Source organism: Mytilus galloprovincialis, chromosome 2, assembly GCF_965363235.1.
Source record: "Mytilus galloprovincialis chromosome 2, xbMytGall1.hap1.1, whole genome shotgun sequence".
Classification (NCBI taxonomy): domain Eukaryota; kingdom Metazoa; phylum Mollusca; class Bivalvia; order Mytilida; family Mytilidae; genus Mytilus; species Mytilus galloprovincialis.
The window spans coordinates 43,124,088-43,147,794 of NC_134839.1; the positions used below are offsets into that span (position 1 = coordinate 43,124,088).

The window sequence follows — 23,707 nt, forward strand, 5'->3', positions numbered from 1 at the left end:
CGCTTTAGGAGTTATTGCCCTTTTTAGTCCATTTTTAACCATTTTTCGTAAATCTTAGTAATCTTTTAGAAAAATCTTTTCCTCTAAAACTACTGGGCCAAATTAAACTAAACTTGACCACAATCATCATTAGGGTATCTAGTTTAAAAAATGTGTGGCGTAACCCGGCCAACCAACCAAGATGGCCGCCATGGCTAAAAATAGAACATGGGGGTAAAATGCAGTTTTTGGCTTATAACTCAAAAACCAAAACATTAAAAGCAAATCTGACAGGAAGGAAAATTGTTGATCAGGTCATGATCTATCTGCCCTGGAATTTTCAGATGAATCAGATAATCGGCTGTTAGGTTGCTACCCCTGAATTGGTAATTTTGAGGAAATTTTGCTGTTTTTTTGTTATTATCTTGAATATTATTATAGAAAGAGATAAAATGTAAACAACAATAATGTACAGCAAAGTAAGAACTAAAAATAAGTCAGTATGACCAAAATAGTCAATTGACCCCCTAAGGAGTTATTGCCCTTCATAGTCAATTTTTAACAATTTCTTAAAATTGAAGATTTTCAATAACATTTTCCACAGAAAGTACTGTTATAGATAGAGATAATTGTAAGCAGCAAGAATGTTTAGTAAAGTAAGATCTACAAACACATCACCATCACCAAAACACAATTTTGTCATGAATCCATCTGTGTCCATTGTTTAATATTCACATTGACCAAGGTGAGCGACACAGGCTCTTTAGAGCCTCTAGTTCATATATCTTAGTTATCTTTTACAAAAATCTTCTTCTCTGAAACTACTGTTCCAAATTAGTCCAAACTTGGCCACAATCATCTTTAGGGTATCAAGTTTCAAAAATGTGTCCGATGACCAACATTTAAATTAGGATGGCCGCCACGGCTAAAAAAAAAAACATAAGGGTAAAATGCAGTTTTTGGCTTGTAACTCAAAAACAAAAGAATTTAGAGCAAATCTGACATGAGGTAAAGTTGTTTATCAGGTCAAGATCTATCTGCCCTGAAATTTTCAGATGAATCAGACAACCAGTTGTTGGGTTGCTGCCCCTGAATCAGTAATTTTAAGGGAATTTTGCTGTTTTGGGTTATTATCTTGAATATTATTATAGATAGAGATAAACTGTGAACAGTAATAATGTACAGCAAAGTAAGATTTACAAATAAGTCAACATGACCGAAATGGTCAATTGACCCCCTAAGTAGTTATTGTCCTTTATAGTCAATTTTTAACAATTTTCATAAAATTTGTAAATTTTTATTAACATTTTCCACTGAAACTACTAAGCCAAGTTTATTATAGATAGAGATAATAATGTAAGCAGCAAGACTGTTGAGTAAAGTAAGATGTACAAACACATCACCATCACCAAAACACAATTTTGTCACGAATCCATCTGCTTCCTTTGTTTAATATTCACATAGACCAAGGTGAGCGACACAGGCTCTTTAGAGCCTCTAGTTTTTATGCCCCACCTACGATAGCAGAGGAGCATTATGTTTTCTGGTCTGTAACTCTGTTCGTCTGACTCTCCGTTCGTTCATCTGTGCGTCCGTTCGTCCGGATTCAGGTTAAAGTTTTTGGTCAAGGTAGTTTTTGATGAAGTTGAAGTCCAATCAACTTTAGACTTAGTACACATGTTCCCCATGAAATGATCTTTCTAATTTTAGTGCCAAATTAAAGTTTTGACCCCAATTTATGGTCCACTGAACATAGAAAATGAAATTGCAAAGTTCAGGTTAAAGTTTTGGTCAAGGTAGTTTTTGATGAAATTGAAGTGCAATCAACTTGAAACTAAGTACACATGTTCCCTATGATATGATCTCTTTAATTTAAATGCCAAATTAAAATTTTGACCCCAATTTCATGGTCCACTGAACATGGAAAATGATACTGCAAGTGGGGCATCCGTGTACTATGGACACATTCTTGTTTCAGTATTTTTATACGAAGGACGTATATTGGTATCACCTTGTTGCAGAGGTTTCAGACAGATGGTTTCAGGATAATAACTTTAGTATAAGTAAATAGAAATGAATAAAATTTTAACACAATGTTTATAACAACAAAAGAAAGCTTGGGATTGATTTTGGGGGTTGTGGTCCCTAAGGTTTAGTTAGGAATTAGGGGCCCAAAACAAGCATTTATCTGGTTCAGGACAATAAGTTGTGTATAAGTATTTCAATTGTTCTGAAATTGAACCACAATGTTTAATATTATAAGTAGAAGGTTTGGGATTTATTTTAAGAGTTATGGGGCAAACAGTCAAGGAATAAAGGGTCAAAAAGGGGCAAAAAACAAGCATTTTTGTGTAAAAGTGTATGAATCTTTCTGAAATTATACCACAAGATTCCATACTCTGTACTAATAAGGAATGGGTATGATTGACTTTGGGGGGTTATTGCTAAAACCATTTATGAATTAAGGACAAAAAAGGGGGAAAACAAGGTGTTTTTTCCTGGTTAAAGGACACTACTTTTAAATATGTGTATATGCTGCGGAATGAAATAACATTGTGATTGAGGGAGATTATTGACAAAGTCGTTGGGTGTATTTATGAAACTTATTAACCGGATTTTTGTGACAAAAATGTCGCTTATTGATTTGGGGATGTACGGCGGGCGGGCGGCAATCAAATGTTGTCCGTGCATTTACTCATGAACCGTTCAACCAAAGCTTTTAAAATTTTAATATGTTATTACTGACAACTATATGAAGGTCAAGTGTAATAATGGCGATTTTGACTTTTACCGTTCAGGAGTTATGGTTCTTGAAAGATTGAAAAATGGAGTTTCCAGTCGTGTCTGTGCATTTATGCATGAACTGTTCTACCAAAGCTTCCGAAATTTTAATATGCTGTTACTGATGACAAAATGGAGGTCAACTTCAATAATGACGATTCTGACTTTTACCGTTCAGGAGTTATGGTTCTTGAAAGATTGAAAAATGGTGTTTCCAGTCGTGTCCGTGCATTTTCTCATGAACCATTCAACCAAAGCTTTTGAAATTTTAATATGTTGTTACTGATGACAAAATAGAGTTCAAGTTCAATAATGACGATTTTGACTTTTACCGTTCAGGAGTTATGGTTCTTGAAAGATCGTAAAATGGCGTTTCCATTCACGTTGTTGCATTTACTCATGAACCATTCAATCTAAGCTTTTCAAATTTTAATATGTTGATACTGATGATAAAATGGAGGTCAAATTTGATATTGACGATTTTCACTTTCACCATTAATCAGTAATGGTTCTTGTGATATTGCCAGGACACAAAAAAATGTTAATAAATACGGTTTGCTGTCATTGTGACAGCCTCTTGTTTTATGATTTGTTTTGTGCAATCTACTTGAAATAACAAAAATACAGTTAATACCTAAAATTGAAAATGAAAATTGTGAATGTGTCAAAGAGACAACATCCCGACCAAAGAGCAAACAACAGATGAAAGCCACCAATGGGTCTTCAATACAGAGAGAAACTCCTGCACTCAGGGCGTGCTTCAGCTGGCCCCTGAAAATGTATACTAGTTCAGTGATAATGGAGGTCATTCTAAACTCAGAAATATACACAAAAAACTAAAATTGAAAATCATTCAAGACTAACCAAGGCCAGTGGCTATTGGCTTGGGACACGCGCAAACATGTCACAGGGTTAAACATGTTTTTTGAGATCTCAACCCTACCCCTACACCTCTATCCAATGTAGAAAAAACAAACACACAACAAAATGCACAGTAAAAGTCAGTTCAAAAGAATCTGAGTCGGAAGTTAGAATAGGTAACAAAAGAAACTAAACAAAATGACAATGATACATGAATTAACAAAGAACAACTAGCAGTTACTGACATGCCAGCCTCAGACCTCAAATAAACTGATTGAAAAAATATGTTTTCATCATATGAACTTCAGGTACAATTCCTCCCGTTAGGGGTTAAGTATTATACCATCAAAACATAAATGAGAAGAACATGACTTGTATCTTGCCTACAACTTGTTTTACATGTAGAATAAATGTGTTTATTTCCAATGCAAAGACCCTATAAGTGAATCAATATTAAAGTCAAAATATGCAATCTTGACCTTACAACAGTATAGTAACTATATCCCTTCTTAATAAGTTTGTTTAAATGTTTTGTGAGCTTTTGAGGTGAATGCAGACAATTTTGTGCTTTGGAAAGAATATTACCAAAAAAACTTCTTTAAATGCAAGGGCAAATTAATGGCTTGCTCCATAGAGCAACATGTGTTCAACAGCTGTTTTATATTTGGATTACTTTTCAACAAAGGTTTTCTCTGGTGAAAATTACAAATGTTTATTTCATAACCTCATTTGCAATCATGTGCATGAAAGCCGTGGTTAAGTGGTTAGTGCATTGGACTACTAATACAAGGGTTCCTGGTTCAATCCCTGTTCTTGGGAGAAAAATCAGTTAATTTATGGCTCTCCCTAGACACCATTTGCAGGTATGGTCTTGCTGTTTTGGCAATGTACTGGTAAAATAGCCATTTGTCTCATCGATTTCTTATCACAAAGTTTAATTGCATATAGGACACCTGGTGATTGCCCGAAGGTTAATCATATCATTAAAATCACTTACAGTGGATAAGACTTCAAAGGTGTTAATAACTAGGTAATTTAATTAAGACAATGTACCTTGTCAAATTTGAATATAAATTTGATGAATGTGTCAGCGAGTGTTTTTAGCTTGGGTCAGCATTTTCTATCTCCCAAGTCACAATGGAAGAGTGTAAAAATGAAGACTTTCATGACTTTAGAATAGAATTTTGGTCATCAAAATACAACTATGCCTTCACAGAAATATGCTGTCCATTTCAGCTTCATCGTACAGGTGTTGGAAATTAATTTCTGAATAACTTCCCCTGTTTTAGCTTATTACAAACTTGGGCTCCTAAAATATTATGATGATATCTAGCTTTGAAAATAGGAATAAAGTACCAATTGAATACAAAATTATATAAGAATGTTACCTTAAGGATCAAAACTGTTTTTGAACATACCAAAAAAAAAAAATATGGCAATTAATTTTGATAATCATACTTTTATCAATCCATGTTCTATCTAGGCATTGTCAATTTAGGATATATTTTTTATCTGTTGAAAGTTGTTTAACTGTTATCCTACAAAAATCTAGGTAGGACTAGTTAAACTATCATGACAATTTAACTTGATGAAGATATACCAAATAATTCCTTAACAGGAACAATGAAAAAATGTTGATAGCTGAATGAAATAACTCTAAAATATGAGATGTTTAGTTTATTCTGGTTTTTTTTTAAGGGGGGGAAGGTATAGTTATAGTTATTTTGACTTTTTTGGTTAATAGTGATGTGATGTGTGAACGTGTATTGCCATGTATTATGAACATGTAGTATGAATGACTTTTCTAATGCAAATTTATAATCAAAACAACAACTTATTATCTTTATTGTCAACATAAACAGTAAATAAACAATTGTGAACTTGTAATACACACAGAAACGTAGACAAAAAAAAAATGATCAGTGCCTTTTCCTATCATTAAAAGAGGAGCAATTGAAGCTATGAATTTAATTTGAGAGCCTCGCTCACAGCATTATAGTGTATATAATTTGAGTCAAGTTAAAGTAAAATTTGAATTTTTTTTATTTTTATTAGATGCAGTCTAAAGTAATCAGAAATATTCCTGACATTCTGGCATTAAACTGTGGTATGGAGAACATCAGAGATTTGGAATTCTGGAAAATTCAACAAATGGTGAGATATATCTTCTTTTTACTGTGACATTACTGTAATTGTTCTGTTGCTCTTTTTATTCCACTGCAAAATTTTGTGGTCGTGGTCAGGGGTTTATCTGGGTATTTTGGGAAAAAGGACCCTGGCCACTTTTGGGAATTTTTTTTACGCGATTTATATAGAAATTGGGAAAACTACAAATAAACCAGATGTCAGTTTTAGTATGTATCATACTATAATTTATTAGAATTACTACCAAACGGAAATAACTCACAATATTTGCAGACGTATCCCTCTAAGGATATAGTATAACCATTTATATGTCATTTCATACAACCTTGCATCAAAAAGTCTTCTGTCTGATACATCATATACTTTTAATTTATCATTAAGAGCAGTTTTACTGTCAGTACTACCCAACACAGTCATGACTTTACTACTACTAGGTTTAATTGTTGGTATTTCATTATTTGGTTTACAGATTTCAGTTTGAGTTTGGAATTTACAAGCCTGTCCTCAGGTTGTATCAGTAGCGAATCGGTATTGGTTTGACTTTGATCATCATTTGAAATTAAATTGTCATTGGAAGAAACATCAACAACATAGATAACATTTTCAATTGATTCAGTCTCAGATAACGCTGCCTCAGACTCATTACATGCAGTTGCGGCATCGTCAATAACAGCTCTTGGTTTGAAAAAAGATAAGATTTTACGGGATTTGTTGCCGTCTGTGTTTTTCAATTTCTTCACATAGTATTTACTATTGTGAGACGACAAAAAGGAAAGAAGTTAAAAAATATCTTATTTTAATATCAAAATTCGGGGCTTCTTAAAGCGCACATGTGATAAGGATTTCCCGCTTTTTTTACCTTTAAAGTGAAAAGCGTAGTTTTGGAAAGGTTAAATTGCGGATTTCAATCCGGACTTTTTGACTACGTTAGGGAATTTTTACACCTGAAATTGGGAAAAATATAGGGGTTTTGCCATTGGGAATGGGTCCGAATACCGGACTCAGTGGAATGCTAGAACTATCCATGGTGGTTCACGCATTGTTATTGTCCAAAGACATTTGGTTTGGGGACAATAACTTTAGTTTAAGTAAACAGAAATCTATGAAATTTAAACAAAAGGTTTATAACCACAAAGGAAGGTTGGGATTGATTTTGGGGGTTATAGTCCTAACAGTTTAGGAATTAAGGACCATATAGGTGCCCAAAAAAACATTTTTTTCTAGTTTCCAGACAATAACTTGTGGAATGGTGTATGGATCTCTATGAAATTATATCACAAGTTTCCATACCACAAAAGGATGGTAAGGACTCTCTGAAATTATACCACAAGTTTCCATACCACAAAGGGATGGTTTGGACTGGCTTTCAGGAGTCTGTAATTCAGTGGTTGTCCTTTGTTTTTGTTTTAAATATTTGTTTTTCGTTCATATTTAGCTCACCTGGCCCGAAGGGCCAAGTGAGCTTTTCTCATCACTTGGCGTCCGGCGTCGTCTGGCGTCGTTAACTTTTACAAAAATCTTCCACTCTGAAACTGCTCGGCCAAATTTAACCAAACATGGCCAAAATCAGTATTAGGGTATCTAGTTTAAAAATTGTGTCCGGTGACCCAGCCAACCAACGAAGATGGCCGCCATGGCTAAAAATAGAACATAGGGGTAAAATGCAGTTTTTGGCTTATAACTCAAAAACCAAAGCATTTAAAGCAAATCTGACATGGGGTAAAATTGTTTATTAGGTCAACAACTATCTGCCTTAAAATTTTGAGATGAATCGGACAACCTGTTGATAGGTTGCTGCCCCTGAATTGGTAATTTTAAGGAAATTTTGCTGTTTTTGGTTATTATCTTGATTATTATTATAGATAGAGATAAACTGTAAACAGCAAAAATGTTCAGAAAAGTTAAATCTACAAATAATTCAACAGGACCAAAATTATCTGTTGACCCCTTTAGGAGTTATTGCCCTTTATAGTAAATTTTTAACCATTTTTCGTAAATCATAGATATCTTTTACAAAAATCTTCTCCTCTGAAACTACTGGGCCAAGTTAAACCAAACTTGGCCACAATCATCATTGAGGTATATAGTTTAAGAATTGTGTCGGGTGACCTGGCCAACCAACCAAGATGGCTGCCATGGCTAAAAATATAACATAGGGGTAAAATTCAGTTTTTGGCTTATCACTCAAAAACCAAAGCATTTAGAGCAAATCTGGCAGGGTTAAAATTGTTGATCAGGTCAAGATCTATCTGTCCTGAAATTTTGAGATTAATTGGACGACCCGTTGATAGGTTGCTGGCCCTGAATTGGTCATTTTAAGGAAATTTTGCTGTTTTTGGTTATTATCTTGAATATTATTATAGATAGAGATAAACTGTAAACAGCAAAAATGTTCAGCAAAGTAAGATTTACAAATAAGTCAACAGGACCAAAATGGTCTGTTGACCCCTTTGGGAGTTATTGCCCTTTATAGTCAATTTTTAACCATTTTTCGTAAATCTTAGTTATCTTTTACAAAAATCTTCTCTGAAACTACTGGGTTAAATTTAACCAAACTTGGCCACAATTATCATTGGGATATCTAGTTTAAAAATTGTGTCTGGTGACCCGGTCAACCAACCAAGATGGCCGCCATGGATAAAAATAGAACTTAGGGGTAAAATGCAGTTTTTGGTTTATCACTCAAAAACCAAAGCATTTAGTGCAAATCTGACAGGGTAAAATTGTTTATCAGGTCAAGATCTATCTGCCCTGAAATTTTCAGATGAATCTGACAACCGGTTGTTTGGTTGCTGCCCCTGAATTTGTAATTTTAAGGAAATATTGCTGTTTTTGGTTATTATCTTGAATATTATTATAGATAGAGATAAACTGTAAACATCAATAATGTTCAGCAAAGTAAGATTTACAAATAATTCTACTTGACGGACATGGTCAATTGACCCCTAAGGAGTTATTGTCCTTTATAGTCAATTTTTAACAATTTTCATAAAATTTGTAAATTTTAACTAACAATTTCCACTGAAACTACTGGGCCAAGTTCATTATAGATAAAGATAATTGTAAGCAGCAAGAATGTTCAGTATGTTTTGTTGCAGAAAGCTCGACATAGGGATAGTGATCCGGCGGCTACGGCGGCGGCGTTAGCTAACTTCTTAAAAGCTTTATATTTTAGAAGGTGGAAGACCTGGATGCTTCATACTTTGTATATAGATGCCTCATGTTACGAAGTTTCCGTCAGTCACATGTCCAATGTCCTTGACCTCATTTTCATGGTTCAGTGACCACTTGAAAAAAAAGTTCAAATTTTTTGTAATGCTGAATTCTTTCTTATTATAAGTAATAGGATAACTATATTTGATATGTGCGTACCTTGCAAGGTCCTCATGTCTGTCAGACAGTTTTCACTTGACCTCGACCTCATTTCATGGATCAGTGAACAAGATTAAGTCCATATCTCAGATACTATAAGCAATAGGGCTAGTATATTCGGTGTATGGAAGGACTGTAAGGTGTACATGTCCAACTGGCAGGTGTCATCTGACCTTGACCTCATTTTCATGGTTCAGTGGTTATAGTTGAATTTTTGTGTTTTGGTCTGTTGTTCTCATACTATATGCAATAGGTCTACTATATTTGTTGTATGGAATGATTGTAAGGTGTACATGTCTAGCGGGCAGATGTCATGTGACCTTGACCTCATTTTCATGGTTCAGTGGTCAAAGTTAAGTTTTTGAGTTTTGGTTTTTTTATCCCATGCTATATGCCATAGATCAACTATATTTGGTGTATGGAAATATTTAATGATCTTTATGTCAGTCGCACAGGTTTTATTTGACCGTGACATCATTTTCACGGTTCATTGCACAGTGTTAAGTTTTTGTGTTTTGGTCTATTTTTCTTAAACTATAAGTAATAGGTCAACTATATATACACCTGGAAAAAAGTATTGCAACACCAAATTGAAATTGAAATTAAAAAAAACATTTTTTATTTTTTTGTGATATAATTTGGTAAAATAGAACTACTTAAATATTATTTAAGTATCACCTGAGTTTAATCAATAAATATCGACTCGGTAAGTTTTTATTCGCACATGCAGCTACTGTACCCGTAAACAGCAAAACAGATGTTTTCATCCTCATTGTTTTCAACACTTTAAATAACCAAGTTGTTAAAGTTATGTGATTGGCAACTTGTAATGGGTCCTCGACAACTCTAAACTGCAGCAAGATGACAGATTATCAGCATGAGAGAAGCAAGGATGTCGCTGTAACAACTGCAATCATTGTTGGTCATCACCATTCCACTATAAGTCGTTTTAAGAATAAAAAATGGCACTAAACGATGTTAAAGATCTTCCGAGATAAAGAAGACCCCCTATACCATTTACTAGGGAAAATCAAGCATAATAAAGGTTGGTCATAAGGAAATCCATTGCATACAATACAATCCCAAAAAGAGAGTGGTGGGCATACAGAAGCCTTTTAACAAGAACTGTTTGAGATCGACTCATCGCTACTGGTTATCGTGCGATAAGACCATTTCGGAGACCTTTGCTAACGAACAGACACACAGTTTTCCGTATCCAATGTAGTGCAGAGCTCGCTTAAGTTGAAAATTAGCATCGTGGAGGAAGATTCATTGTTCCAATGGAATTCGGGTCATCTTCCTTAGACGGATCGTAGCCCAGATTTGAACCATATCGAACATATATTGGACACTATTGGGCGGAAAGTGCGCGAAAGGACACCCCAGTTCAAACACATCATGAAATAAACAATGCACTTCATCAGAAATTGTTGCTGCTACCTTAGCAACAAATTAGTGGATTTTTGGCAGGAATCAAAAGACGTTAAGATGCAGTTATCCGTTTGAATGGAGCCTGCGCACAAAGTACTATTTTTTTGGCGTATAACGACCAACCATGATGTGAACAGTCATCTGAAGATTAATTTTGAAATGTCTGACATTGAAAAGTTCGACTACAGCCAAAGTTGTAAAATGCATTTTTTTGTACAAAAAACACTTCATTTTGTTATTAAAATTGTGGTTATGTAAATCATTTTTTTTCAAACATTTTTTGTTCGTTTCAATGCCAATGTTATCATAAACTATGTTTCAATAATATTATACAAATATCTTATTATATATCATCCAACAAAAGAGGATGATTTTTCAAATTTTGAAAAATCAAGGTGTTGCAATACTTTTTTCCATGTGTATATGTTGTATAGAAGCATTGTTAGCTGTACATGTCTGCCTGGCATGGTTCATCTAACCTTGACCTCATTTTCAAGGTTCATTGGTCTTTGTTTAGTTATCTTGGTTAATGTTAAGTTTATGGTACAGTTGTTATAAAGCTTAGCTTTTTACTTAGGACTATCAACATAATATCAATGATTAGTATAGAAGGCGAGACATTTCAGCGTGTGCACTCTTGTTTTTATATAAATAGGGCCGTTAGTTTTCTTGTTTTCTGGTTTAACATTGTTATATCGGGGCCTTTTATAGCTGACTATGCGGTATGGGCTTTGCTCATTGTTGAAGGCCTTATGGTGACCTATAGTTGTTTTAATGTCTGTGTCATTTTGGTCTCTTGTGGACAGTTGTCTCATTGGCAATCATACCACATCTACTTTTTTATATTTGGGGGGCTATTATGCCTCAAACCATTTAGGAATAAAGGGGAAAATAAGGGTTTCCTGATTAATGAACAAATTTAAAGCAGTGTAAAGTAGGTAATTCAAACACAAAATAACCAATTCTAAGTTCTTTGACGTCAGTTATAATTACATGTATGGTAATACATGTATAACTCATTCATCATATATAATTGAGACCTTGGGTCTTTTGATTTGAGGCCCTTGTTTCATTACCTTGAAATGGGGGTCAAGGTCAAAGGTTTAATCAACGTTCTATATTTTGACCATTGCTTTTACCTCATATGTATACATGATAAAGCCATGGGACTTTTTGCATTAGGTTGCAAGCAATGTGACCTTGAAAAAGCCAACCGGAAGTGACCATTTGTAAACCGGAAGTAGCTATTGTTTGTACTAAATTAATGTAAAAGTATATAGAACCATATATTTTTGGAATCAGTGTCAAACAATACCGGAAGTTACATCTTTTAAACTGGAAGTAAAAAATGATCTCCCTTATTTATATCTTTTTGTATAGAAACCATATATTTTTGGAATCAGCGTACAATAAGCTGTCATTTGATGCTGAAATTGACATTTAAAACCAAATTTCAATATTTTCATATCTAAATAGATCCTTAGGCCTAAATTAAAATATTGTTTGTTTGCCCTTTTCCGACCCTATGTTTTGAAACAGGGTAGGTAGGTAGGTAAAATATTTTATTTTTTTCCCCAAAAAAATAACTTGGCTCGGTATATTATTTGTCATGGGTAGGCAGGTAGGTAAAATATTTTATTTTATAGATACAAAATCTGCATAATGTCATTTTTTTGTCCGTTTTGTTTTTGCAAATAAGTTTTCCGCTGGGACTATTAGTTTTGAAAAAAAAATATATAAGAGATAACTTTGTACTGGTAAGATAATGTCCGGGCAGACATATATTACTAGTAGAAAAGTCCCTAGAGTGTTACAAATTTCGTGTGTGCCTTTTTTTCAATGCTATAAGACTTAAAACTCAATTGTCAGTGCACGTATTTTGCATCACATTTATAAATGATCTGTATGAAAAACTTGGCGATTTTACTGCCAGATATTCTCCACTTTACAGGGTTTTGTCACTTTTGGTTCATGTCAGATATAAATTATTTAGCGGCATCGTTAACATAATCATTCTGATATGCGGATCACAAAAGGCCATCCCTACATAGAATACAACGTCCGTTTACAAATTAGTTTGTACACACGTTAATACTTTTGTATCAAACGAACTTTTTTGTAAATGAACCCTGCTCTTTAAGTTTAAAGGTACAGAGTAACGTACTTCATATCATGATTTCAGAAAGTGTTCAACATCGATTTCAAACAAATGCTTTGAAACTTCAAATGCAAGTGTTCATGTCAAACGCTCAGGTGATACCAAACGGACTGGACCTTATACGTAAAGATAAAACCCGAGGATTCCGGTAAAAAAGTTTTGAGCGGGAAATACAAATATAAGATTTTTGGTAGGAACGAAAAAATAAAATAAAATAAAATCTTGCTGGTAAATACAAATAAAAGATTTTCAGGCGGAACGAATTGATAGGGTCGGTCGGTAAAGGGCAAACAAACAATATTTTAATTTAAGCCTTACTGGTGGAAAGACCTTCAATTGTTCTCTAAACAATTGGTTTTTAATTTCATCTGATGTTCTATCATATATTATGAATCCATTGTCGCTATATCTGCCATGATAGAATATTTTGTCTTTATGTTGAAATGCAGAAGAAATTTGATTCATTATTTTCAGGTGAAGAAATGCACCAATTGCTGTACCGTTTGAATGGTTTTACACTAGTAATTGTTTGGGGCCCTTTATAGCTTGCTGTTCGGTGTGAGCCAAGGCTCCTTGTTGAAAACTGTACTTTGACCTATAATGGTTTACTTTTATAAGTTGTCCCTTGGATGGAAAGTTGTCTCATTGGCACACATACCACATCTTCTTGTATCGATATCTATTAACCCAATGTTGTGAAAAATATTTGAACAAGCAGTTAATTGCAGAAAATATTTGGAGAAAACTGTGGTACCAGCCTAAGAATGATATTTTCTATTAAGGAAAACCATGCAACATGCTTGCATTTTAATAACTATAATTATACCCCCGCTTTAAAAGGGGGCTTTAAAAAAGGGGGGGGGATACTGTTTTTATACCCTGCTTTAAAAAAGGGAGTATACTGTTTTTCCTCTTTCTGTCCATCCTTCTGTCCCATGAATATTTTTCGTCACATTTTTCTCTGGAACTATAATACACAAATTTCAGAAATTTGGTTTCAGGGTTCATACAAGTCAGCTTTACCATGTGATGCATTTTCAGATTCGTCACTCGACAAGTTCTAACTGAAAAGAACCTACCATTTTGTTTGACACTTAACTTGAATCTTCCATCTCAGTCTTCAGTTAACTAAACTAAACAACTGTTGTCCTCAAAACAAGTTAATACTGTAGAAATAAAGGAAATTAAATCCTCCATGAAAATTTCTGCCTTTACAATAACTGTATAATAAACTGTTCTGGTATATATGTGCAGTTAATTAAACAGAAGAGAGAGGAAGAGGGATCTTCTCAGTCATACTCAATGATGTCATCACAGATGCCAGTTATGTGCCGTTATGGTCGGGCATGTACAAGGAAAGGCTGTCGATTTAGACACGAGACTGACATGAAGAGGTAGGTGATGAAGTCACTGTATGTTTTGTCGGTCACTGTATGTTCATCATACCTGCCAACCCTCCCATTTTAAGCAGGAGACTCCCCCTTAAATGGTGAAATTCCAGAAATCTCCTGATTGCCTGTCCGCTCCCGTTCTGGTATATAAAATCTCCCACTGTCGGAAATTTGATATTTGAATCCCGATTGAGCAGTCTGACAACATTAAGACGACTAAAATATCAAGAATCAATACATTCTGTTGAAAAGAAGCGGTTAAGTTATAATTTTGTGTCAATTTTTTTGATATTTCTGCCTTTTTTAAGAGAGTTATCTCCCATATCAATGCAAATCTCAATAGGAATTTTAAAATCATGATTTTTAGTTTTTCTTAAGTAAGATTTAATGGGACTTTTTTCTGTGTATATTAGGGGTATAATACTAAAGATTTTAAAACTTTAAAATCTTCTGTTGCAATTACTTCAAGGTTAGGGTCAAATTTATGCTAGATTGACTGGACTATGAGTAATAAATGATATAGCATAATGAAGATACAATATAAAGCATACCTGCCAACCTCTGAAACCTTCAAAGAGGGAGATCTCCCACTCAGCTAATGATAACTAAGTGAGAGATTTTGCGCGAACAACATTTTCAAGTGAAATATATGACCTGTTTATTTATTCATCTACAAAACACATATAAAAGTTGATATAAATACTTTTTATGCCCCACCTACGATAGTAGAGGGGCATTATGTTTTCTGGTCTGTGCCTTCGTTAGTCCGTCTGTGCGTCCGTCCGTTCGCTTCAGGTTAAAGTTTTTGGTCAAGGAAGTTTTTGAAGAAGTTGAAGTCCAATCAACTTGAAACTTAGTACACATGTTCCCCATGATATGATCTTTCTAATTTTAATGCCAAATTATAGTTTTTACCCCAATTTCATGGTCCACTGTAAAGGTGCTCATTTTTACAGTGGGTTGTAATGTTCTTTCAATGAGGGTTTCCCCTCATTTGGAGTGTTGTTCCCAACCTGTTAAAGGTCCATCTTTGTGAATAATTCAAAATTGGAAATTTCAACAAGCATTTAATATCCTTACACACGAAAATAAATCCTGGTCTGCTAGCTACTGATTTAATAACTAGAATCATGCAAACCGACTTAAGAAAAAGGCATGTAAGCTCATCATACAAATATGACACTTTTTCTAGACAATCCAGATAGGGCAAAATACTTTGCTAAAAATTGTAACCTTTAAAATTGTTCTCGCGCACTAAAACCCCCCATGGGAACTTTCAAAAGTTGGCAGGTATGTAACAAGTCTTACTTTTTTTATGCCCCATTTATGGGCATTATGTTTTCTGGTCCGTCCTGCTTCAGGTGAAAGTTGATGGTTGAGGTAGTTTTTGATGAAATTGAAGTCCAATCAACTTGAAACTTAGTACACATGTGTTCCTTTATTAGGATATGATCTTTCTAATTTTACTGCCAAATTAAAGATTTTATCTAATTTTCATGGTCCACTGAACATAGAAAATGATTGTACGGATGGGAAATCCATGTACTTCTGACACATTCTTGTTTGCAGATCAAAAATATGTCATAACGATAATGGAACAAAGCAGGCTGGGTTAGTGGGGCTTCTTTTATGGTAATTCAAGTTACCTTTTATTCACCTTCTTCCACCTCAGAGCAATCAGCTCTTTGATTAACGAGCTTGACTGGCTACACAGCCCGTGCATGGTCTGTCGGTATAAACTGATTAAGTTCAATACATTACTTATAAATTTCAATTCAAGCATTGAATAGAAATTTAATTATTTTAAGTAATTTTTAACATATAATTTATTTATTTTTTTGTCCTAAGGCATAAGAAATCATTTAATTGCCATCTTTTTATGATTCTTTGTTCAATTTGTATTTAATTTATATTGTTTTATCATTCACATTATTTTAAGAAGGACTAAACAGACACTGGGGTAAAGAAAATGATATAGAAACACTTAAACAGACAAAACAAATATTGACCTAATTTTTCATCCGACATCTTGGGATGACCTTGAATGCAGTTACGGTCATCAGCTTTACCCCAGTGACAGAGGAAGTAATCTGAATTTTCTTTGAAGTGTTTACACAAAGCTTGAAGAAAAAGTCATTAAGGGGGCTCGCGGGTCTAAATGAAATTTTTTATTTAATATAGGATTTCTCTATATTTTTCTATAAATGAACTTTATCTTATACTTAATAGAAAAATGAAATAAAAATATGGGGTCACCGTTCATTTACGCTCACAATCTGCCTTCGAAAGGAGCATACATTTTTGTTAATGTCCTTTTTTCTGTTGAACTAATAGGAGACATAGCGGCAATATCGAAATAAAAAAAGAACTAAATTACAGAAATCGCTAAAATTTTACAATTATTTAGTCTATGTACAGCTTATTCGAAAACAACAATAAAAAATATAGGTCACCGATGAGTTAAAAAAGATTTTAAAAGTCCGCTGGAGCCAACACGAATTGATTGTTTGGAATGATTTTTGTACCATATGATAAAGTAACAGCTACTTAAGGTAATCAATAAAATTTGTAATGAAAAATTAATGTTTAATTTTTTCTGAAAATCTTATACCCGCGAGCCTCCTTAATGATCGTTAATTAGTACTATGCTTGACACCCAAGCTGTCAAGTGAAGCCATTTAATTTCACATGGTCTGTGTACAGGTAACAACAACCCTCATCAGTGACACAAAAACGTAATTAATGTGGACTTGTCATTCAAAGCTAAAATATCCAAAAGCGGGAGATTCTATACTCCTGCGCAGGAGGGTTTCGGCAACCGGGGGATTTCCCTAATTTTGTCATTTGAGCAGGAGTCGCCTGCTCAAAACGGGAGGGTTGGCAGGTATGTTATAAAGTTTCAAAGCTATTATAAATAAATTTATGTTTGATCTTTTATTTTAAATATATGCATCACAATGATTTAGAATACCAGTGAGATATAAGGCTGTGTAGGGAACTGTTTTCACATGCTTTGTTGATGTTGTTGCTTTATTCCAGTGAAATAGCTGATATGCCAGCAGTTAATCCTGATGAAGACCCAGACTTAGTTTGGATACCATTTGTGTTGAAGGTCATCCTAGGGTCTGATGGCAAAGTAGACATAGAGGAGCTCCCTGAAGATGTGAGGAATTTTTATTATTTTGCCCCGCTGTAGCAGAGGGGGCATTGAGTTTTACCTTTGTCCTTCTATACATATGTCTGTCCGTACATCCCAAAGTTGGTTTCCGTTCTCTTAAGGTAGCAATACACAGTTAGAAGTTTAGTTTCGCATTATGGCCCCTGAGAATTTTTATACGACCGCAAAAATTTTAATTTTTTGGTCGTATATTGCTATCACGTTGGCGTCGGCGTCGGCGTCGTCGTCCGAATACTTTTAGTTTTCGCACTCTAACTTTAGTAAAAGTGAATAGAAATCAATGAAATTTTAACACAAGGTTTATGACCACAAAAGGAAGGTTGGGATTGATTTTGGGAATTTTGGTCCCAACATTTTAGGAATAAGGGGCCAAAAAGGGCCCAAATAAGCATTTTCTTGGTTTTCGCACTATAACTTTAGTTTAAGTGAATAGAAATCTATGAAATTTTGACACAAGGTTTATGACCACAAAAGGAAGGTTGGGATTGATTTTGGGAGTTTTGGTTCCAACAGTTTAGGAATTAAGGGCCAAAAAAGGGCCCAAATAAGCATTATTCTTGGTTTTCGCACAATAACTTTAGTATAAGTAAATAGAAATCAATGAAATTTTAACACGAGGTTTATGACCACAAAAGGAAGGTTGGGATTGATTTTTGGAGTTGAGGTCACAACAGTTTATGAATTAAGGGCCAAAAAGGGGCCCAAATAAGCATTGTTTTTGGTTTTTGCACCATAACTTTAGTATAAGTAAAGAGAAATCTATGAAATTTAAACACAAGGTTTATGATCATAAAAGGAAGGTTGAGTTTGATCTTTGGAGTTTTGGTCCTAACAGTTTAGGAATAAGGGGCCCAAAGGGTCCAAAATTGAACTTTGTGTGATTTCATCAAAAATTGAATAATTGGGGTTCTTTGATATGCCGAATCTAACTATGTATGTAGATTCTTAATTTTTGGTCCCGTTTTCAAATTGGTCTACATTAAGGTCCAAAGGGTCCAAAATTAAACTTAGTTTGATTTTAACAAAAATTGAATCCTTGGGGTTCTTTGATATGCTGAAGTTAAAAATGTACTTAGATTTTTAATTATTGGCCTAGTTTTCAAGTTGGTCTAAATGGGGGTCCAAAATTAAACTTTGTTTGATTTCATCAAAAATTGAATAAATGGGTTCTTTGATATGCCAAATCTAACTGTGTATGTAGATTCTTAATTTTTGGTCCAGTTTTCAAATTGGTCTACATTAAGGTCCAAAGGGTCCAAAATTAAACTAAGTTTGATTTTAACAAAAATTAAATTATTTGGCTTATTTGATATGCTTTATCTAAATATGTACTTTGATTTTTGATTTTGGGCCCAGTTTTCAAGTTGGTCCAAATCAGGATTCCATATCAAGTATTGTGCAATAGCAAAAAAATTTCAATTGCACAGTATTCAGCAATAGCAAGAAATATCTAATTGCACAATATTGTGCAATAGCAATTAATTTTCAATTGGAGTTATCTTTCTTTGTATAGAATAGTAGTTGATAATATATGTTGGAAATTTGCCAGACATGACTATGATGTCATTTTCTATTTTTATTTGCCAATAACTTTATGTAAATAACTTCATTGGAAATTTGCCAATATAAAATGTTGCTGATGAAGCTTTTTTTCCTTATCTTATCTAAAATGTTTTTAGATAATGTATGTTGGACATTTGCCAGACATGACTATGATGTCATTTTCTATTTTTATTTGCCAATAACTTTATGTAAATGACTTCATTGGAAATTTGCCAATATAAAATGTTGCTGATGAAATTTTTTTTATTGTTTTATACAATAAACAATGTATATTCACTTTTACTACCAACCAATCTTTACCATTCAGTGATAACAAGCACTTTATTTTCCATTTTAATATTTCATAATGTATTTAAAAGAGTAGTTATTGTTGCAAACTCCATTAGAAATTTGAATTGATATCAGTTTTGGAAAAAGGGAAACGGGGATGTGAAAAAAAGGGGGGGGGTTAAATTTTTCTCATTTCAGATTTCATAAATAAAAAGAAAATTTCTTCAAACATTTTTTTGAGAGGATTAATATTCAACAGCATAGTGAATTGCTCAAAGGCAAAAAAAAAACTTAAGTTCATTAGACCACATTCATTCTGTGTCAGAAACCTATGCTGTGTCAACTATTTAATTTTAGATTTAAAAAGTTTGAAGAAGAAATCTTTAATTGATTTGTAAAATCTTGACATTTGTTTTGTGTAAAAAAAAAACATGTAATGTCAAAAATTTGATCACAATCCAAATTCAGAGCTGTATCACGCTTGAATGTTTTGTCCATACTTGCCCCAACTGTTCAGGGTTCGACCTCTGCGGTCGTATAAAGCTGCGCCCTGCAGAGCACCTGGTTTAAATATGAAAGTTTTTGTACAATAAAATTGATTTTTTAGATAATTGAAGAATAATATAGCCTTCTTAGTGGGTTTATATGCACATTTTGATTGTTTTTAACATGTTTTATAGGCCATTTATATGATTGACAGTCCGTATTTTCCTATCCGTACCGTTCATAGGTCCATAAATTATTGTAGTGTTTATCAACAAAGATTTTGCGCTCGATCTTTTCAATTCAATTTATGGAAAAACGATTTTTTTTGGACCACTTGATAGATATAAACCTATGGATTCAGGAAAGGTATCACTGTAATTGATTGAAATTTTCCTTTAGACCAAATTTTGGAGACTTTTGTGACATGTTCACCCCCCTTTTTTGCTATATTTTGTATCTAAGAAATGCAGATTGTTGCCATGGTTACACCCAAGAGGGATTATATTTCACCCTTATGACCATTAGAAATGAAATCTATGGAAGATTCTCTTTCTATAGGTATATACATGCATAACACACATATAAAACCTTCTTTGTTAGACAGGAGGGGAAAGAGGATGTTTTTTAAGTTTTTTTCTTAACTGTGTATTGCTACCTAAGGTTGCATCAACCAAATGTTCTAAACTAATACACAATGCTTATTACCACACAACACAGATCCAAGTATGAAAGTGGGTGGCATAACTTATACCATTCTAGAGTTATGCCCCTTTATTAATATAAAAATAGCTGAATTTTTCATTTCCAATCTCCAAATTTAGTTTGCCTCAACCAAATGGTATTAAACTTATACACAATGCTTATTCACACATGAAACAGATCAAGTATGAATTTTGGTGGTGTCATTCTAATGTTCTTGAGTAATTTGTCCCTTTAATTATAATCATAAAAATTAAGGGCAAAAAAGTGGTCAAAACAAGCTTTTTTAGCTCACCTTTCCAAAAGGAAATGTGAGCTTTTGCCATCACTTGGCTTCCGTCGTCGTCCGTCGTAAACTATTTCAAAGATCTTCTCCTCTGAAACTACTGAAAGAATTCAAACCAAACTTCATCTGATTGATTCCTAGGGTATCTAGAATAAAGTTTGTGTTTTAATTCCCATTTCATTAAAAAAACATGGCCCCCATGGCTAAAAATAGAACATAGGGGTAAAATGCAGTTGTTGGCTTATAACTCAAAAACCAAAGCATTTGGAACAAATCTGACAGAGGTTAAATGGTTTATCAGGTCAAGATCTATCTGCCCTGAAATTTCAGATGAATCAGACAACCGATTGTTAGGTTGCTGCCTCTGAATTGGTAATTTTAAGGAAATTTTGCTGTTTTTGGTTGTTATCATGAATATTATTATAGATAGAGATAAACTGTAAACAGCAAAAATGTTCAGCAAAGTAAGATTTACAAATAAGTTAACATGACCGAAATGGTCAGTTGACCCCTTTAGGAGTTATGCTTTTAGAGGCAAATCTGACATGGGGTGAAAGTGATCATAATATCTAGTTCTATCAGCACTGAAATTTTCAGATGAATCTAACAAGCCATTGTTGGTTGCTGCCACTAAATTGTTAATTTTAAGGAAATTTTGCAGTTTTTAACCAGATTTTTGAAGTAATAATCGTTTATTGGTTTGGAGATGTACATCAGGCAAATTTTGATATGTTGTGTCCTTTTACTTTATGAAGGTCAAGTTCAATTTTCTCTTCTCATTGTTCAGTTAACACCCTTTTTGATATCCAAAAGTGGTATTTATAATGTGATTGAGTTATTTCTCTTTGTTCAGAAATGGTTAATTATTTACATAAAGTTTGATTACACAAAGCCATATGGTTAATGTCTTATCTGACAATTATAATTAGAGTGACAGATTTATTTGATAATTTTCTGTTTTCTAAGTCATTTGTAAGTGTTGATGATTAAAAGCTATACAGGAGTTGTATAAATATAGTTACAAATTTATTGTTCATTATTAGACATTTTGAAGATAACAGAAATTTTATTTTTCTTTTCTTTGGTAAATTGTTTGAAGAATTTTGTGGTAGGTGTGTTATTTTTTCTGTATCAAATTCATTTTCTTTGTTTGATTTCATAAAAATTCAAATTATTGAGGTTCTTTGATATGCCAAATCTAACTGTGTTTTTAGATTTTAAGTTTTTGGTCCCGTTTTCAAATTGGTCTACATTAACAAATGATTAAGGATGAAAGGGTCCAAAATTTAATTTTGTTTGATTTTAACAAAAATTGATTTCTTGTTGTTCTGTAATATACTGAATCTAACCATGTATTTAGATTTTTGATTTCTTGGCCCTGTTATCAAATTGGTCCACATTGAGGTCAAAAGGGTCCAAAATTGAACTTTCATCAAAAATTTAATTCTTGGGATATTTTGATATGCTGAATCAATCCATGGCCATGTATTTACATTTTGGATATTGGACCATAATAGGTAAATTTAATAATTTGTATACGACCGCAAAAACATTGGTATCACGTTGTCCTCCTCATCAGCGTCGTCCGAAGACAGATGGTTTCCCGATAATAACTTAAGAAATCAATAAAATTTTAACACAAGGTTTATAACCACTAAAGGAATCTTGGGATTGATTTAAGGGGTTTTGGTCCCAACAGTTTAGGAATTAGGGACCAAAACGATCCAAAATTAAACTTTGTTTGATTTCATCAAAAATTGAAATATAGGGGTTATTTGATATGCTGAATCTAACCGTGTAATTAGATTCTTAATTTTTTGTCCTGTTTTCAAATTAGTCTACAATAAGGTCCAAAGGGTCCAAAATTAAACTTAGTTTGATTTTAACAAAAATTGATGTTTTGGGGTTTTTTGATATATGCAGAATCTAAACTTAGATTTTTGATCATGGGCCCAAGTTTTTAAGTTGGTCCAAATTGGGGTCCTAAATTAAACTTTGTTTGATTTCAACAAAAATTGAATGTATTGGGTGAATCTTACCATGTATTTAGATTTTTAATATTTGGGCCGGTTATCAAATTGGTTCACATTGAGTTCTAAAGGGTCCAAAATTGAACTTTATTTGAATTCTTAGGGTTATTTGATCTGCTGAATCTACCATGTATTTAGATTTTGGATATTGGACAATAATAGGTAAATGTCCAATTTAATTTTAAACCACATTCATTCTGTGTCAGAAACCTGTTATGTGTCAACTATTTATTCACAATCCAAATTTAGAGCTGTATCAAGCTTGAATGTTGTGTCCATAATTGCCCCAACTGTTCAGGGTTCGACCTCTGCGGTTGTATAAAGCTGCGTCCTGCGGAGCATCTGGTCTTAATTAGTGATAAATATCATAAAATCAAGCAGTAAGATATTCTGTTTCTGCTGTAATGGAGTTGATTAACAGTTTTTTTTTAGGACCACCAAAAAATTTGGGGCTAGTATAAGGCTATGATGTTATCGTCTTAGTCGTCATTATACGAAAAACACATTTGGTTTCAGGACAATTAAATAAACTTAAGTTAAAGTGAATGGATCTCTATGAATTTGACAAGAAGGTTCAATACCACAAAAGTCAGGTTGGGATTGATTTTGGGGGGTATGGTACCAACAGTTCAGGAATTTAAGGGCCCAAAAGGGGCCAAAAACAAGCATTTTTGTAGTTTCCAAACTATAACTTGTGTATTTAGTGTACAGATCTCTTTAAAATTGTACCAGAAGGTTCCATGGTTCTACCACAAAAGGAGGGCAGGGATTGAGTAATTATCCCAAAAGTATGAAGGGAGTGGGGGTAAATTTTTTTCATCAAATTTTTTGGAAAGTTACAATAAGAAATTTTCAATTGTATTGCGCAATAGATTTTTAAGATCTTTGACCATATTTATTATGTGTCCAAGACCTATATTATGTAAAAAAAAAATTATCACAATCCAAATTCAGACAGTATCAATCTTGATAATTGTGTCCAATCTTGCCCCAACTGTTCAGGGTTTGACTTCTGCAGTTGAAACAGGCTGCGCTTAGGGAAGTATTTTATTGTTTTTGAAAGTATTACATACCAAT

The 23,707-nt window shown here is 33.5% G+C and overlaps 1 protein-coding gene across 3 annotated transcripts in view; it reads left to right on the forward strand.

Annotated features, from left to right (window-relative positions):
- The window catches only part of LOC143063636 (PAN2-PAN3 deadenylation complex catalytic subunit PAN2-like), a 295,154-nt gene that overhangs the window by 216,303 nt on the left and 55,144 nt on the right, over window positions 1-23,707 (forward strand). For all 3 annotated transcript variants that reach the window (XM_076235882.1, XM_076235883.1, XM_076235885.1), the window contains 3 exons: window positions 5,677-5,775; window positions 13,982-14,121; window positions 17,158-17,281. In XM_076235882.1, the coding sequence (XP_076091997.1) occupies window positions 5,677-5,775; window positions 13,982-14,121; window positions 17,158-17,281 (363 nt within the window). The remainder of the gene's footprint in view (window positions 1-5,676; window positions 5,776-13,981; window positions 14,122-17,157; window positions 17,282-23,707) is intronic.